Genomic DNA, 19,128 nt, shown 5'->3' on the forward strand with positions numbered 1-19,128 from the left:
TATCAAAGCAGTATCCAACTTCTTTTCTGTAGAAAATGATTTGATATAAATAGTTGTGTTCTGTAGTGAACTATATTGATTCTGTAACACCTCAGTCCAGTGGATTCCCAGATGGAGCCCACCACCAAGCGAACTTGCTTTTACTTGTTTTTTGGGGAACAGTAACCTGCTTGTCTTCAACTTAGAGCTGTGAATCTTTTATGCCCCACTCTCAGTGGATAGTGTAGATCCATACATCTGAATAATTTCTTGTATTGTGGATTTGCTTTGGGTCCAGTATTCAAAGTTTCAGTGGAAAACTGGTAGGAAGTGATGTACCTAAATGGGAGGAGCACAGCAGCCATACTTGGAGAAATTAAAACTGGAGTGTCTGGTGGACTATACCTGACCCACATGGAAGATAAAATAATGTAACTTTACAGAAGTTGCACAGAGCTGCATTTAGCTATTTGTCATACATGTCAAAATTTCAGTAAGCGTATTAATCAAGCATTAACTAATCTTAATTGCAAAGGTTAAAGTTCACTGTCATGTACAATTAAGATGAAGTTTTTTTTCCTCCCTGCAAATCCTGCAATTCACAGAATGTGTTGCTTTTTCCACATTTGAATTATGTAAGTTATAAGGGTGTAGAGATGGCTGAGGTCACCCTCACTAATTTCTGGAAGGGATCAGTGATCATGGGAGGTTCTTTGGGACTGGGGAAAAATAAATGTCACTGCTCTCTTCAAGAGAGGCAGAAAGGAGGATCCAAGAACTTGCAGGGCAGCCAGTCTCGCCTCAAACCCTGGGAAAGTCATGTTGTGAATGATTTCTAAACACATGAAGGAGAGCAAGATGTTGGGAAGTAGTGAAGATTGATTTACCAAGTGGAGATTATGCCTCCCTATGATGAGATCATGTAAGTGACCTGGTGGAGGAAGGGAGAGCAGTGGATGTTATCTACATTGGCTTTCAATGCTGTCTCTCTTAACATCCTTGTAGAGAAACTGATAAAATATGTACAAAAACAGTGGACAGTGGGGTGGACTGAATACAGACTGAACTGCTGGACTCAAAGGGTTGTGATCAGAGGCAGGAGCTCAAGATTGAGGTCAGTCATTTGTGGTGTAACCCCGGAGTCAATACTGCATAACATCTTCATTAATGGCCTGCATGATGAGACAGACTGCACCCTTTGCAGATGATACAAAACTGGGAGGAGTAGGTGATGAGTGTGCTGCCATTCAAAGGGACTCTGACTGGAGAAATCAGTCACCAGAATCCTTGTAAAGTTCAAGAAAGGAAAATGCCAAGTTCTGCACCTGAGGAGAAAAATTGAAGTACCTGAGGATGGACTGAAACACTGTCTGATCTCCCTTTTTCTTTTGTTGAAGTAGTAGAAATCTCTTTTTACCTGCCCTTGTCTCATGCAGTACCTAATCAGTAAAAGCTGGTGCTGTTTCAACCACTGGTGACTGTTTTTCCCACTTATCTGTCTGTGACAGTGGGTACTCAGCCATGGAAGGGCTCTTCAATTCTATTCACTTACAATATTGAGCTGAAGAATCTTTTGTCTTAAGTATTGCAGATAGAAAACTATGACTTTAGGTGTTGCTGACACCTAAAGTGACAAATAAATAGGGCTTTGGATTAGATGATAGAATATTTTGAATTAGAAAGGAACTTCAAAATCTATTTCAACCCTCCCCCTCTCCCCCCCACCCCCCATAAGCACAGACAGTTTCAGCTAGACCAGGCTGCTCAGAGCCCTGTCCAACCTGACCTGGAATGTTTCCAGGGATGAAGTATTCAATACCTCTCTGGGCAAACTGTTCAGTGTTTCATCACTCACATTGTAAAAAACTTCTGCTTCATAACTAGTTGAAAACTAAATTCTTTCAGTTTATAACCATTATCCCTTGTCCTATTGCAACAGACCCTACTAAAGAGCTCATCCCTAACTTTCTTTCAAGCCTCTTAAAACTAGAAGGCTGCCAGAAAGTGACCCCAGAGCCTTTTCTTCTGCAGGCTGAACAGCCCAAACTCTCTCAACCTTTATTAATAAGGAGAGGTACTTCAGCCCTGGGACTGTAGTCGTGGCCCTCCCATGGACCAACAGATCCATCCCTGTCCTGTGCTGAGGATCCCAGGGCTGGATGCAGCACTCCAGGTGGGGTCTCACCAGAGCAGAGGGGCAAAATTCTCTCCCTCACCCTTCTGCCCACAGTGTTTTTTGGATTCCACCCAGGGCATGGCTGTTTTTCTGAGCTGCAAGTTGCACTTTGCCCATTTGCATCCACAAGTATTCATGAGTCCTCAGCAGGACTACTCTCAATCTGTTCATCCCCCAGCCTCTGTTGCTTCAGCCACGGTGCAGCCCTTTGTATTTGATCTTGTTAAACCTCTTGAGATTCCCACGGCCACTCCTTGAGCTTGTCCAGGTTGTCCCTCAGGATAGCATCCTATCCTTCAGGTGTGGCAACCACCCCACTCAGCTTGGTGTCATTTGCAAACTCGCTGAGTGTGTGCTTGACCCCACCATGTCATCAATGCAGACATTAAACAGCACTGGTCCCAGTACGGAGGGGCAGCCCTCGATGTTGTTCTCCATCTGGGCACTGAGACACTGAACACTGCCCTCTAGATGTGACCATCCAACCAATTTCTCATCCACTAAGCAGTCCACCCATCAAATCCAGATAGACACAGAGGGCGTTTAAAACGGGGCTGGGACAGAGAGAGTCTCAGAGTAACAATTAAATTATTCCAGTGGTTGCACTTATTTCCTCAGAAAGCACCTCCCTAGAAGAAAGGCTGAAAGCTAATTAAATTAAAGGATGAACAGTGATCCTACAGAATGAACACTCAGACTGATTACAGGCTTAAGAAAAATACTTTGCTTAAACATGAACTTAAAAATAACCCCAGAAACTCACAGCTCAAGCAAGTACACCTTTGAAAGTCCTTCTGGTATGAGAAATATGTCCTACTCTCTACACCAGAATTTACTTTTCTGAGCTGGGATTCAGCAGATATAAATCACACCTTTGAAGCTTAGCTCCAAGATTTCCAAATGCTTTATCTGTCTACCTGTGGTTATGACAGTAACCAGTACCATAGTCTGTGGTGCAGTTTCAGTAAAGTTACAGGCACTTCTAATTGTGCTGAAGATATAAGCTAGTTTAAAAAGAAAATGAAAAAAAGAGAACCTCTACTTTTTTTTTTTTTTTATGCAAGACTTCCCAGTTGTATTTTTCCATTTATGCTCAGTCAATTGCTCAGTTACCTTCTCTAACAGAGAGGTGAGACAGTTCCCAGATCCTTGGAGTCAAGTTCTAATCTTGTGATTCAGATCCAGTGGTTCAACAGTTCAGCAGTGGTCAAAAAAAAAATCATACACCAGATGCCTAGCTCAGAAGTGAGTTTCGGTTTCTTCAGCAGTGGAGAACACTGTTATGCTGACACTGGTCCAAAGCACTGTGTCCATTTTGAGGCTCCCCAACATGAGAAAAATGAGCAGCAGATGACTAACAAGATTCCTGAAGGAACTGGAGCACATGATATTGGGGAGGCATTCGTACATCTGGGCTTGCTCGGCCTGGAGAAAAGAATGATGAGGGGCAATCTTACTCTTTTCTGCAACTACATAATTGAGTTGGAAGGGAAGAGAGAGCCAGACTCTTCTTGGCTGCACATCGTGGGTGAACAAGAGGCAATGGACACAACTCAGAGCACAGGACTTTCCAATGACATGCAAGGAAGTTATTTGCTCTCAAACTCTGGAACATATTTCCCAGAAAGGCTGTGGAACCTCCAACCTTGAAAATACTAAAAAGGCAACAGGACAAAGCCATGAGCAACCCGCTTTGCACAGAACATTGGACATGCAACCCCCAGGGGTCTCTGCCAACCTGTGCAATTCTCTGAGTCAATCAGCTGCTTGAGGCCAGGATTTCCTCAAAACCTCCAGAGGCTATACCAGCTCACAGCAGTATCTGTACCTCCACTGCTCTTCTCAGTGCATTTTCCCTTCAGCTTGGCTGGCACTAACACAAATGGAACAGTGAAGTGACCCAGATTAAAAAGAGGTTTGCAAAAAAAAAAAAAAAAAAAAGTTTTCTTTAGTAGCTGAACAACTAAACTGCCCTAAGATGGTTCAGGCTGTTCTGCACAGAGTGTTGTATTGTACACACTGTGGCAGAAGTTCAAAATGAGTATTGACTAGGGGAGGAGCTAAAGATAATTTATCTGAATTTACTGTCTTGCCAGTGATCACTGTTAAAATTTTTGCAGTTTCAGAAATTCTCCTGTTTTAATCTTAGTTTCATCTTTTTCTCTGCCATTTATACCAATACAACATTATTCTGCCAACACAACCACAGAGAAATAGAGTAACACAAATACTGACTTCCCAGAGTCACTGCCAACTCTATACCAATAAACATAAAACTAACTTCAGTATCATTAAAGGACAAATTTCACAGAAGAATTAGACTGGTGAAATCTGTTGCAAAGATTCCCAGGCTACTGCTAATTCATCTTAGGCCAAGCAAGGAAAAGGTTTCTGCAGCTTCTGATTTCTTCTTATTGAATAGTAAATAGTAAGATATAATAGTATCTGCTGAAGAGATCATATAGATATAGTACTTCAGCAGTGCAAAGTAGGTGCATTCATTATTGTTACAGTCAAAAACATTAAAACATATGTGTACAGGCAGGAGCCCCTAATCTGAATTCGATTGATAGATCTCCACTGGATCTCATTTTCTCCTCACATACTGTGTTCTTCAGTTTGTTCTGTGGATCAGTTGGTAACTCCCAAATTACCTTGAAAGTTTAAATTTCTCAGAATTCTTGTGTGGGGTATGCTCGGTGGTTTACAATTTACCTTCTTTAGGCATGAACGCATCAAAACAAATCCACAAAACCTTTTCACAAGTAAATAATACTTTGAAAACCATTAATAAGGAAGGGGTGAGTAATAAAGAAGGAAACTATTAAGTGTTATACTCTCCTTCCTTCCCCCTGTTATTTTTGCAATCGATTGAGATGTCAATCTACATAAGTAGTCAGAAACATTCATGCTGTCTTTTCACTATAAAGTTATTGTCTGCTTGGCACTCAAGCTGTTTCCTCTAAATGCCTCCCCATGTCCTAGACCAGACACAGATCTTCAGTGTTTTTGTTCTCCAGCATCTGCTTATGTAACTACTGATAGGTTAACCTAAACTACCTGTAAACACACACAATCAGCTAGCTACTGGCTATATTATGTTATCTTTCTTTGTAACCATACATTATTTTCTGTATTATCCTACACTAAATATTACAGTTAACCTAGGCTTTTGTAATCCTAAACAGTAGCTTTACATCAGTTTAGTTTAAAACCTTTCATGAAGCGAGATCCCTCCTTCTACATTTGTGGACAAAGCATACACCTGGCAATATGGTAGCATAAATTCAAACTGGAAGAGAGGAGGGGCAGAGATGGGAGTTGTTGAGGATGAAAGCACAATGCAATACAAAAAAGCACAAGGATGAAAGCACAATGTAATACAAAAAAGCACAAGCTAATACTGGCTTTTTCCACTTTTCAGCAACTGTTTCACTAGTCGGTGCCAGGATAACAATACACCAGTAACAGTATTTGTTCCACTTACAGGTGGCACACTCACACTTTTAATGAAACAGTCTGTTGCACATTTCCAACACCTTTGTGAAACTGGTGCCCTCTTTTGGGAAGAGGTTTCTGCTCACTCACCCATACTCTGGTTAACAGCAGCAATCCAAGCACATTACTAGGCTGGAAGTTGTGTAAGCTGCTATTAAGGGGATGTGGCTGACAACCACGGTGAGATACAGGTGCCCATTCCTTCTGACCCAGTCACTCAAGAGGAATACAGTACATCTGCACAACACACCAATGGGCCTTAGGACATCTTTTAAGATGCATTCAACTAACAGAGCTGCCAGAATCAGATGTGAAAATCCATCATACGGTTACTTAGCACCAGCTCCTTTTGCCATTTTTAGCAAAGCTTATGATCTAGCTGCGTATTGTCACTTGTCCAAGACAAAAAGGTCCCTGTGTCAGAGCTGCTGCAAGACTCCCTCTGGTCAGCCACCTGCTGCAACAGCTCATTATCAACATCCCAGTGTATTCCAGAGCAACCTGCCAAGGCAAGCTGGGACAGTCACTGTCCAGTGGGTAAAAAGGCAGCAAGGTCTTCCACATCCTTTTGGGGTCTTGGGCTTCTTGACAAGCCTTCAAGACTACATCTTTAATCACTGTAGTTTCTCTGTATATGTTCATTACCAGGGCAGATCTTTCTACTGGGTTAGGCAGCAAAAGACTGAAATTCTTCTCAGAAACCTCGTTAATGCTCCTTCCTCCACCCTTCACCACTGTCTCCTACAGTTAGTTTCAAAGTCTTGTAAATGAGAAGCTGTTTCCTCAAGCCCTGTGCAGCACTTGGCTTTCCTCTCCAAGCACAGAGGCTAAACACAATCTCCACAGTGTCCTGTCACTGTCTTGAGGACTGGCACAAGGCTGACTCCTCCCTGACAGCCAGCATCACTGATAGTGGAACACATGTAAGCTACACAGTTCTGGGTGTCCCACGGGGATCCTTCAGTATTTCTGCTGCTCTTTGCTGTATTTACTCCAGCAGGCAACACAGTATCCACTGTGTGTGTTAGGTACCAGAGGTGCACCTAAGCCCATACAAACATGTTTCAATCAGCTGCTCCTTTAGGAAAGAAGGTGACCTACTTTGAAAACCCTAGAAAAAATCCCAGGTATTTCCATTTCTGGCAATACTTATTGCAGACATGAGCACCTCAGAGTCCCTGAAAGCCTAGAAACTTCCTACTGAGATGCTGAGGCGCCCTGCTTGCTCCTGTTTGGTTTTTTGTTTGTCTGCTCCCTCCAGAGGCCAAGCATACAAAGGCATTTAGCTGATCATCTTCCTCAACCGGGAATAAAATTCATTACTTTAACCATAACGAAGAGTAGGGCTGATTAAGGAATACAGGTGCACGTGACAGAACAGACTCCTACACCAACAGCCTAGACACACAATGACAAGCCACCCACTTTTGCAAGAGGCAAAAATGAGTGCCTACAAAACACAGTGAGAGGGCTTCAAAAGAGAATTTACTCCTAAGCAAGTGATGCAGTAAGAGGCCCCAAGTCTCTGTCAGCTTCTGCTGAAGCTTTCCTTCCTTGAGCTGGCAGCCTGGATATAAATAAAACTGCTGTGCAAGTGTCTTCTCTACAAACACAGAAAAAACATGAAGAACAGCTCATACATCAGACAAGTTTAATCTGTGCGTTTTTTGAAAGTATTTTTTGTCCCACTAAACTAGCTGCAATTACTAAATGAAGGTAACTCAGTTTTCACTTTGCCTCTTTATTTGGCTGTGATTGCATTTTATAATCAGTGTTGAGCTCTGACATTCAATCTGACAGGCAAGATAGCACAAGCTATAACCTGAATTAATCAATGGGAACTCTGACTCTTGCTTGCTGTGATTAAAAATAAAATGAAGCAAAGGCCTCCCCCTTACTTCTTCTCTCCTTCTCCAAAAGGAAGGGCAATCACAGCCTGAGAAATGAAATAAGTTCTGAAGACTCATTTTGCAACAAAATGAGAAAATATTACCAACAGGTACCTGCAGAAAAGCCAGTCATGGGCCTCAAGTTTAAAGGAACAAATAAAGCTGCACTCAAACTACAACAAAATTATTTCAGATAATACTTCCCTCTTCCCACACATCTTTCAAAAAGCTACACCTAATTTTAAGTCTTCTATGAAGCAGTCAACCTGCCTATGGGATAGCAATGTCCACAGATGAAAAACTAAGTTTGAGTCCTCCAAGAAACCATAGGATAACTCAAGTCTTCTGATGTTCATATATAGAAAGTAATTATGGATTAGACTGGAGCTTGCTCAGCCACAGGAGCAGCTGACATCCCAATTCACCTGAGAGCAGGACTTACCTTATGGCCAGAGGGTCTCAGGGAGCATCAGTCCCAGCATTATTTTGCACAGAGATGCCACCAGTCCTATCAGTTTATCATGAAGAACCTGGTGGGAGTGTGGCCAGATACCATACAGAGCAACCTGCCAGCCTTGGTCATCAGCTCACTGACATTTGTGGGCATCACCCAGCAGAAAGAGCAGCCCCTGTGCCACCTAACCTCTGCAGGTTCTATCTGTACACTGATTTAAGTGTGTGTATAATATGGTACCACATGTATGAGATTTATGGCATGTATCACACATCTGTGTGGCACTAGCACACAGTACCTCAGATGTGCATGCTGGCACGTGCAGAGCACAGCCATGACACAACCTATCAGCAGTAACAAATAAATGGCACAGAGCTCAGCAGCCACACCAGCTCCTCCTCTTGAGAAGGGAACGAGAGATTGTTTCTCATGCACTTTTTTCAGTTGGTGCGTCTGGACTGTATTAGGGAAGAACATTAGGGCTGTCCAAGTAAATGCACAGTTGCCCCTATTGTAAGGTGAAGAGACAAGATTTGGAACAATGGACAAAAATAATTTTTAAAAATGCTGATCACAGAAAAAACCGTGAAGTGGGAAACAGAGAACACAAAGTTTGTATTTTAGCTGTGGGAGATTAATTTTTGCATCCCTGCATTCAATTTTGCACTCTAAGGAAAAAAAACCAGCAGCAATTCTCTCAGTTACACAAGAATAAGTAAAAAATTATCTAGGAAATACTTTTACAGATGGAGCACCTTTCATAGCTTTAGAGTCTGCAACCTTGCAATGCTCTAGCTAGCAGCTGCTGTTCTACCACTGTTCTCTGAACGAAGACATGGGAAAGACAGCTTCTTGTGCAAGCTGTTTCTCCAGCCCCAAGGGAAGGAGGCAAGAGGGATGATATCAAGCTGTCTAGATTGGACTGTGAAGGGGGCTTAGGCAGAGGACAGAGAAACAAGGTGGTCAAGGGTACTCAAGAAGGCAATACAGCCCAGCTTATGAGTAGAAACCTAAGGGTGTTAAACTGGTGCACTAATAAGAAATTAATAGTTAAGTAAGAAATTTCCTTAAAATCTGCAGTTAGGTCGAGCCAGACAAGAACCTGGGAGCAAGGAAGGCTGTGTTATGCTAAGAACTGTAGGCTCCCTACAGCAGCAGGGTATGTGTGTTTCCCCTTACCACTGACCACGCAGTTACATTTCACATACAGAAGATCAGTTTTGGCAAGTACAGTTCCCATAATATCTAAATCTTCAGTACACAGTCCCTGCAATTTAATCACTATCCTTCCTACTAGTACTGAAAGAACAGACACGTTCTGCACTTGGATCTCAAGAACTTGGAGAGCCTTTAACCATTTTCAGAGCTGCTTATAGCCTGCTGAATACAATGAGAAAACCAATGAGCTCAGGAGTGGTTTATAAGCCTTATTCTGAAACATTACACCATTTATGTTGCTTCACCATTGGACCTTACAGACATACAAAGACAGTAAATTGATACATTTAAGATCAGTTGTGTAAGAATACTGTACTGGTAGAATCTTTCCCTCAATATTTACCGAGTTTTTACAACAAATAGTTAAAATCCATTAAATATTTGGCAAAATTACTTAATGCTAAGAAAATGTTATTCCTAGAACAGGGTAGCTGATCCACAGGTAAGGAAAATAGACACCATAATGAAAGAAAAAGTAAAAGAAAAGACATTTTTACGAAAGCTCAGGATGTTTAAATCTCCTTAAAAAAACATGTAAAGCAAAGAGGCCACTCCGTATTTAAAGCCATTTTGTTTTTATCTACTGGGGGTAGTCACTTTACATCATACCAAAAAAGACTGTATAAGGAATACAGGTGTTAAGAATCAGATCTTTATGGCACAAAAGGAATTTTTCCATTAAACTGCTTTCAGAGTTGTTAAATACATTATTAAAGACAAAGACACTAAAGCTACCACAAAAAAAAAAATTGCATGATGATGTTAGTCTTTATTCAGTCTCTCAGCTGACTCCTCCAGTCTGAAGGTGTACAAGAATCTGTCCAGTAGTCTGTTTCATCAATTTGTTCTGGATGAAAAGATTCTTTCTACTTTTGACACAAACTTATTTTCTTATTTATACTGTTACTCAAAGTTCGCATAAGCTTTTATGTTGCACCTTACAATGTATGGAATTTCAGATTAAAATAAAACTCTACTCTTAACATAACCTTTTATATAATGTAAAAAATATTCTACACGTTTAACATATCAAGAATGTTAAGCATTTACTTTGGGGAAAATCTATTTAATGCATTTTTTCAGCACAAACCCAACTGTGAAGGCTTTGCATTTGTGTTCAGTCGGGTGCCACCCAGTGTTCATCGTCTGCAGCTGCAGCTCGGCCACTGCACCCGCCGCGGTTTCCAAAAAATTGCAAATTTGAGATGCTGCTCACTTTTCATCTTTACTCCTCTCCCACCACTCCCTCCACCATGGAAAATTTACATCTTTCAAATAATGAGTGTTTTTAATTATCAAAATCAGTATAAAAAATAGCAGCATGCTACTAAATGCGAAAAGCAGATTCATCATGCATTGTGAGTTTAAACGCAGATTTCTGCCTTCCTCTTATATTATCAAAATATTTTTTAAAGTTAACATCAAGGCAAGGGGTATAAGGACAGACACTGCATAGTATGATTTGATACTAATCTGAACTGGGTTATTTGCCTTTAATCAAAATCCATGATAATTACAGGGTAAACAATTTTTATTTCAAAATACAAGTTTAACTGGAATTGTAGTGATGAAAGCAGAAGAGGGAAAAATGCAGTCTTTTACAGCCCATGTCACTGTATTTCACTTACATCCAGAGATAAAAGCTCTAATTGGTGAAGAGACAAAATATTTGTGGCATGTCATTGAACCTGTGTGATAATCCAGCGTTATCCATTTCTAAAGAAATATAAATACTTTAAAACAAACATTGAAAATAAATCCTTTTGATGTAACAAACTACACTCTTTACCGAGAATTTTCAGTCTTCTTAAAAGTAAGGGACTTCACCCAAAAAATAATCGAAGTATCAATGTAGAACAATCCTTGGAGGAAAAAAGTTGGAATGTAAACCTCTGTTCCAAATTAGATCTGAAAAGCAAAAACACCACACCATGTATTTCATCCAAGTGTATTTTTAATCAAGCAACTCTACTTGCACAGTTCAATAAGAGACTTCTTGAACTTAGCATAGTCCTGGTTTTGCCACAGCTCATACATACCCTGTTTTCTTAACACATGAAACATTACTCCCTGCTTTTGTCCCCACCAGCCCTGTGACAATACTATGGTCATGCAGGTGAGCAATTCTGTATTACCACAGTATCTACAATACAATTATACATCACTAGAACAGCCATAAATTAGCCCATGATTCTCAAAAATGAAAATAAAACCAAATTTGAGAGTCACTTGCCTAAGTAATGAATTTCTAATGATTCTTCTGACATAAAAAACAAAGGAAAGGCTCCACTGAATTCCTCCTATTAACAAGGACCTTGGAGGCTGCACTTCATTCCAGATATATGACGGCGATTTACATATTTTACTTTCTTAAAGCATGATATTAATATTTTATTGAAGAGCTGACAAAAGCTTAAAAAAAATCATAGCTGCTCACTTAACCCCACACACAGATAGATTAGTTTGCAAAATTGTCCTACAGCTACTTATCTCTTTGATGTCTTACAACAGTTTCATTATTAAAAGCATGTAGTACTAGTTTGTCTGGCTCCAATGAGCTAAATCTTCAGTAAGCCCAACCACTGACAGGCCCAAAGTGAAATTTTCAAAAGTCTGAAGAAAAAATTCCTCAGCATTTTGATATTTTTACAATACTTGTTTTAATGAATCGTATACTGAGAACCTAAAAAGGTCAGAATAATATAAGCATTTTAAAAGAATTAGTCCTATAACCAACTCAGAGTGAGGACTAAAAAGATGAAGAATTAAAGCATAATAGTATTCTTAGAACAGTCTATCCTATTAAGTTAACTCACTGCCTCAGTAAGTTACTACTTATCCTCTCAGCCAGCTGACCCTGCACATATTCATCCCTCAGCTGTAAATTAAAGTGCATCAATTTAGAAAACATTGCACAGCAGATTCTACTTCTGCATTTCATTATAAAATTTGAGTTGTAACAACTCTACTACTATAATTGCAGAGTGTGCATGACCAGTTACTACACTTCATTGGTAAGCAGTAACACAAGTGACTGTGACTACTAAGATGCAGCTTTTTGTAGTTTTTATGTAAACCAAAATGGAGACTTAAAACCTTTGTTTTTTTAAAAAACAAATCCCTCGATGATTTCTTCAGTTCTGGTGGGGACAACAAAAACCTAGAGAGGAACTGGGGGTGGTCAAAAGACTGATTTTCTCTTAGGCACCTTCACACTGCTCTCCATGTGTTTCAGCAGCACGACACCAAGTGTACCACGTGTTTGGAGGCCAGCTCAGAATGACAGGACAGGAGAGAGGACAGATAGCTGGCACATGCATGCACCACACCACCTCCTGAGGAAGTCCCCGATGAGCCAAGCTATCTTGAGCACCCATGTATTCTCTGCTGTAGAGCTAAAAACAGCTTATTGCCAAAGATGACAGCTTCAAGCATATGATAAAAATACACATTTACTACTTACATCATCAATATCTTCATCATCATCTCCAATATCATCAAACTGGATTTCATCATCATCTCCAGGACCAAATGTGTCTGTTTCATTGATTTTAGCTATGAAGGAATTTAGAGAAGTTAAGGACTGCACTCACACTGTGCCAAGACAGACTGAATATTCTTGTCCAACATGAACTTGCAATTTGAAGTGAAAAGATTCTTACCATGTTCTGGAAGCTCCCCATATGCTTTCAGGCTTCTGGCTTCATCTGCATTGTATTTTAGAATAACATCAGCCTTGTTATCCTAAACAAGAATTTATTAGAATGTATTAATCATCTATGAAGGAAAAATAAAACTATTAACCTCAGCAGACTGCATTATTTACAGAGGATTAACATCTATCATATTCATCCCTTCCCCTCCAGTTCCTTTAAATGTGAAGTAAACACACTGGAGTATTTTCATTTCTGCTGAGTGATAACTTCATTTTCTCCAATTACAAGTAATTTACAGATTCACAGAATGGTTTGGATCAGAAGGGACCTTAAAGATCATCTACTTCTAACCCCCCTGCCATAGGCAGGGACACATTCCACTAGACCAGAGCGCTCAAGCTGGTGTTGAACACTGCCAGGGATGGGGCATCCACAACTTCCCTGGGCAACAAGACAAAACAGAGTTGAGACAAATGAGAAATGTTGAGAATTCGACAACTTGGCAAGTTGAGTTTCATGCCTTTGAAATTAACCTTTCCTCAGACAATACACATAGTGAGGTTTTTGATGGTCAATCAGAAATCAGAGAATCACAAGAGACCTTTGAGTCCAACCCATGCCCTAACACCTCAACTAAACCATGGCAACTAGTGCCACATCCAATCGTTTTTTAAACACATCCAGGGATGGTGACTCCCCCACCCTCCCAGGCAGACAAGTCCAGTACTTTATTATTTGTTCTATAAAAAAACTTTTTCCTAATATCCAGCCTATATTTCCCTTGGCAAAGTCAAAACTGAAAAATTCCTAGTTTTAAGTACTTTAATATATACAGTAAATGACAGTCTCTTAAATGTTTTATAAACCTAATGAACATTTCAGAAGCAGAATCTATTTGCAACAACTGATGACAACACTAACATTCATGAAAGGCATTCACCTAATGACAACTTGACAACTGTTTCCCATTACTGTTTATATTATGTAAAGTTATGTCACTCCATTTTTGGATATTTAAGTACTAATTTAATTACTGATTTATTTGCCTCTTACGGTAAAAGCCTAAACATCAATGATCCAAAATTCTGATCACCTAAAATTCTAATTATCACAATAAAATGCTTGGTACTTGACTCAATCTCCCTTTTGACTACAGGATGCAAGCACGGAACAGCTTCTTTTCTGGAAGAAAAAGGTCAAGCCTGATGACAATAAGCACCTTCACTCACAAATTCTCAGGGTGCAATTTAGAAGAACAAGTCAAACCAGAATTTGTCTACTCATTACAATCTTCCTGTAGTACAAGGAAAATAAAAACCATCATTTAGCATAACTAAACACAAATGCAAAGTTGGACAGGAATTTCCTCACAACACCTGGTGAAATTTAACAGTAAATAAAGCTAAATGTAAGATACTTATAGTGGCATATTACACTGAATTTTTACCTGGTAGTCTCTTAAGCCAATCAATATAATATCAGATGTATTTATCCAGACCTGAAGGAGAAAACATGTGTTACAGAAATTCAACTTCTGTTGTATAACATAAGAACCAAACAGCACATTTAGATTTAAGGAGAGATATAAAACATTTCACTACAGCCACCACCTTCATCTTCTAACCAGTATGCCAGAAATATCCAACTGAGTGTTTTAACAACAAATCCAAGTTCATAAAGACTCATAGACATTATTTTTACATGTTATGGAGCTGTTACAAGGCAAATCAAATTTCTCTGAAGAGCTTCTAGCCATCAGGGTGGTTATTAAGCCTTAACATCTGAGAATACAGAAAGAATGCATCAAGGCACTAGTCACAAACTGAGCTCCTCAAGGGCAAAAATGAAAGAAAAACCTGATGAAGGGGGTGATGGACAAGAACAGTGGAGAGAGCAAGAAAGTGAATGGAGTTGTTTCTAGGAACTATGTTAACCAGAAATCTGCAGAGCAGAATATGCTTTTACATGCAGAGGGTGGTTCTATGTGGATTCTCTGCCACATCCACTTGTTTTTATTTGGAGACTGAACTAATTTCAGTTAGAATTTCCTTTCTTTTAAATGTAAGGAATAGATAAGTGGTGCTTTTTGTAGCAAGAAATTAATTCTGCAGCACTTCGTGTTTATTTATGCACATTCTCCACTACCTTCAGCAGTTTCTTGCAGGCAGCTATAGCACTGGTTACACTGATCCCAAGACATGTGCATTCACTGCTGAACAAAAAACTGAACAATCCAGAATGAAGACAGTGAATGTCAGTTTTCATTGGAAACAGACTGAGGGACCTCCTCCTTACCACGCACCGGCAGAGGACAGGAAGATGTAACACCTGACAAGTACCAGAGGGGTCACCATCTGAAGATGGCAAAGTTAAGAATGCAAACACTCACACCTGACATCCCTGAAGGTACATATCTTCACAGATTGGCTTTCAACAGAAATATTTTGGGAATTGATGAAGTGGACAATGAAAAAATAGCATTGAAGGTGTATTTTCTAAATAGTCACCAAGTTCCCCATCTGGAATTACGGAGAATTTTATTGTTTTATATATGTAAAACTTTCTAGAATATTAAAAGCTTGTATTTCATAAACAGTCAAAGCAACCTTCCCCTGAAATATATACATTGAAAGGCTGCCCTTCAACTGTGAGTTTCACCCAAGAGCCAAGACTGCTTGTTCTTGTGCCAGCAATGGAAACAGAAGGACAGACTAGTTTACTATCAAAAACAGTAGTTTAAGGAATTAAGTGAAGTATAAGTATTTATTTTTGTAACAAGCTACATTTATAAATTTTTACAATTACATATCATGCATACATATCCTATTGCAATGCTTGAGAATTACCTTTTTCCTTAGCTTTCCTCTAATATGACATAACCTCTTCACACCATCAAAACATAATGCCTCCAGTCTTCCATTGCCTAACATCTTGATCACCTGGGCATATTCTGAAAGAGATGGTAACATGCTGAAACACAGAATCATTTAGGCTGGAAAAGATTTTCAGGATCAACAAGTACAACCATTAACCCAGCATGGTTAAGTCCACCATTAGGCCACGTCACAAAAGCACAGAGAGCAAAACTTCTGAACAAATCCAACTCCAAAACACACCCAGTAACATTTCCACTGTAACCCAAATTTGCTGTAACATTTTATCAAACATTAATTGCTGAGAGGAGCTTCAAGCATGCAGAGAGACTGCTGAATGTATCACAGTTTTGTATCACAGTTGACGTTAACATTTTCAAGCACTGCTCCTTCTTGTTGCATCCACACTTTCTCTCCCTCTGAAATGCTTACTACAGAAAATCTCAGAGCTATTGAGTCACACTCAGAGTCTGAAAGTTTATGACAACATCTCAGTGCTGTCACTGAGGCAGGAAAAAGCCACACACCCTGTATAACCACCCACTGAGACTCCGAATCCCTCTTGCAGAGGCTCTGTGGACAACACCACACTGTCCTTGAAAGGACATAATCTGGTGTTATCAGACACTGTCTAGAAGGCATCCAGACTTCAGCTGAGGTATATGAAGCACCTCTCCAACACCTACCCTCAAATCTCTTCACATTATCTTCTCCCTCACCAAGCAGCAAAAATCACATACTGGAAAACTTCACACAAGTTAGATAGTCCAATGAACCACAAGACTGCTCATCACTGAGAATAATGTTTCATTAAATAGATTTTGCTTGGGACATGTAAAGGATCTTAAGTTTCAGATGTACATAAAAATAAACTCCTTTTCTGCTTATAACCAACAAAAAATACCAGAAATTTGTTCAGTGGCACTCCTTCTACAGTGATTTAAATCAGTACCTTTCCCATATTTCTAACAAACCAACTGATTAATTGGTTATTAGGAAAGCACTCGCATTATGTGAGCAACCACCAGAGTGTGACACACAGGACAGAGCGAGCTGAAAGGGAGGTGAGCTCACTGTCACCAAAGGCAGGGCAGAGGGGAATTCCAGTCATCCCCTGGCTGAACTTTCTTGTGCCTTACTTCACCTGACAGCATCCCACCTACTGCTCCTGTTTTAGTAACTGTTAGACTTCCAGCCCAGGAGCCAACTGGACCAAACCATCAGGGGACAGAACAGTGAAATGAGCTGCTCTGTCACATCAGTGTCTTTGGGGAGCTCAGTGAAGGATCCAAGAGATGCTGGAGTTCATATAAAACACAAAGTGTGACTGTGCGTCCCAGGGACATTTACTGGCAAAACTGAATCACATCTGCTAATCCAGCTGCTCACAGACGCTCAAAACGATCAAGAGGTTTCCAGAGAATGTTTAAGTGCTGTTTTACACAGAGCACTGCACTAAGGTCAAGAACAGGGGAAACTTCATTCTTAAGTGGTGAAGCTATCAAAAATTTCCCTTCCACTAATGTCTTTCTCTTACACTCAGTATGTCATTTGGAATTCAAATACAACCACGATAAGAACACCTCTCTCTATTCTGTCACTTACAGTATGTGACTGAAAACAATGTCATTGCCACACTATAGTTAAAAACTCACCTTGCCCATCTTCTTTGAACACCAGTTCTCTTTTTTCTGATTCATTCTCATTCTTACCTCGTCGCCTGTTTTTACCTCCTTTGCCTAAATTAAAAGTGGGAGAAGTAAAAAGCGTGTGTTACTGTCTCTAGATACAATGAGTGAAAAAAGAGAATTATGGAGATTTTTACATTTGCACTCTATAGGGCTATTTTAAGTATACCCAGATCTAGATTTTTTTGCTTACTTTAAAATCTAATTTTTTAGCTGAGTAGTAACAAGGTAATTAAACATTAGAATCTCCACTGTTTAAAATGTCCTGGTTGCTCTGGAGTGACAGCAGCCTTCAAAAAAGATTTTCACAAGATGGCCATTTTCAGTTTCGGTGATCCCTGCTACCAAATGCCTCAAAAATAACGGTGGGATAGCCAGATGCACATAATCATCAAGAGCAGATGAATAACTTCAGTCCCCGTGGTGCTGAAATCCCTGAAATACTCAAGAGGAAGCCTACGCTGCAAGTGAAGCTGCCCTTTTTAAAAGGCACACACGTGGCAACAGGATTAGATGCTTTTCACGGAGAGCATAAGAGCAACTCATATTTGCGCCGCTGTTAAAATCTGCTGCTCCTTTCCCTCACGCTTTCTGCGTTTCCTTTCTGGGGTAAGAAAGAAGGGAAGCGGCAGCAGCACTGCCCAGCGAGGGCACGGAGGGGCCCGGCCGCCTCCTCGGCAGGGCCGCCCCTGACAAGCGAGCCGCGGGCAGGGCCTCCCGCCGCCGGCAGGGCCTCAGCGGCCTCCGACGCGCTCCCGGCAGGCGGAACAGGCCCGGGGACCCGCCGGGAGGGCCCCTCCGCCCGCGGGCTCCGGGCTCCGGCGGCGCCCACGTGAGGGGCCCCGGGCCTGCCCTGCGCGACCGCACCCGGGTCCGGCCGCGCCGCCGCGGGCCCGGCGAAGGGAAGGGCGACTCACCTTTATTCTTAGGCATGGCGCCGAACGCTCCGCCGCGGAGGGGCTGCGGGAGGGGCGGCGGGAGGGGCTCCGGGCGGGGGCGGCGGTTCGGGCTCGGCGGCGGCTCCGGGCGGGACCAGCGGCGGGGCCGGGGCTGCGCGGGCTCGTGCGCTGCGCTCCGGCCGCTTCGCCGACCCGGCCACAGCGCCCCCCCGCGGCCCGGCGGACTGCAGCGCCGCTGGACGCGCCCAGGGCCCGCTCGAGGCCTCGGGGTCGGGAAGGACCCCGGCCTCGGGAACGGGATCGGGAGCGGCCCCGCCTGGCACGGCGAGTCGCTTTGGATGGAGTTCGAGGAAAAGGAGGAGCAGCGCGCAGCCGGCCAGCCCCGGGACACCGCGCAGCGCTCGGCGGGAACGGTGTTAGTGATGACTCCTTGCAGTACCTGCAGTACCTGCCAGGAAAGACGGGGCAAGATTTTTTACAGGAGCTCATAGTGACGGAAGAAGGAGGAATGGGTTAAAATTGAGGGTAGGTTTAGGTGACACGCTAGGAAGAAATTCTTTAGTGTGCAGGTGGTGAGGCACAGGCTGCCCAGAGAAGCTGTGGATGCTCCATCTCCCGAGGCGAGGCTGGCTGAAGCTCCCAACAGCCTGGTCTCGTGGGAGGTGTCCCGGCCCACGGCAGGGGATTGGAACTAGATGATTTTCAACCCAAACTACGAATTCTGCATTCTTTGATTCTGTAATTCAGCGGGTACAAAGGTGAGGAAGGATGACAGCAGGAGCTATGGTATACCAGGCC

General features: G+C 41.7%; 1 protein-coding gene across 1 annotated transcript; it reads right to left on the bottom strand.

Annotated features, from left to right (window-relative positions):
- Nucleotides 1–9,846: 9,846 nt before the first annotated feature.
- EIF1AX (eukaryotic translation initiation factor 1A X-linked) lies at nucleotides 9,847–18,465 on the bottom strand. The gene is made up of 7 exons (XM_062515144.1): nucleotides 18,349–18,465; nucleotides 17,399–17,482; nucleotides 15,717–15,820; nucleotides 14,318–14,368; nucleotides 12,877–12,958; nucleotides 12,678–12,769; nucleotides 9,847–11,122 (listed from the first exon to the last, which is right to left on the bottom strand). Exons 1-7 carry the CDS (start codon nucleotides 18,362–18,364, stop codon nucleotides 11,117–11,119), a joined length of 435 nt encoding a protein of 144 aa, XP_062371128.1. The 5' UTR covers nucleotides 18,365–18,465; the 3' UTR covers nucleotides 9,847–11,116.
- Between the last annotated feature and the right edge of the window lie 663 nt (nucleotides 18,466–19,128).

Source organism: Cinclus cinclus, chromosome 2 (assembly GCF_963662255.1).
Source record: "Cinclus cinclus chromosome 2, bCinCin1.1, whole genome shotgun sequence".
Taxonomy (NCBI): Eukaryota; Metazoa; Chordata; class Aves; order Passeriformes; family Cinclidae; genus Cinclus; species Cinclus cinclus.

Bases quoted from the DNA above. Each gene is read 5' to 3' on its own strand.
- EIF1AX (XM_062515144.1), bottom strand. The intron at 12,959-14,317 runs GTAAAAATTCAG...ATTCTTGTTTAG, and splicing joins TTGGCTTAAGAGACTACCAG to GATAACAAGGCTGATGTTAT. The intron at 12,770-12,876 runs GTAAGAATCTTT...ATTCCTTCATAG, and splicing joins TGGGGAGCTTCCAGAACATG to CTAAAATCAATGAAACAGAC.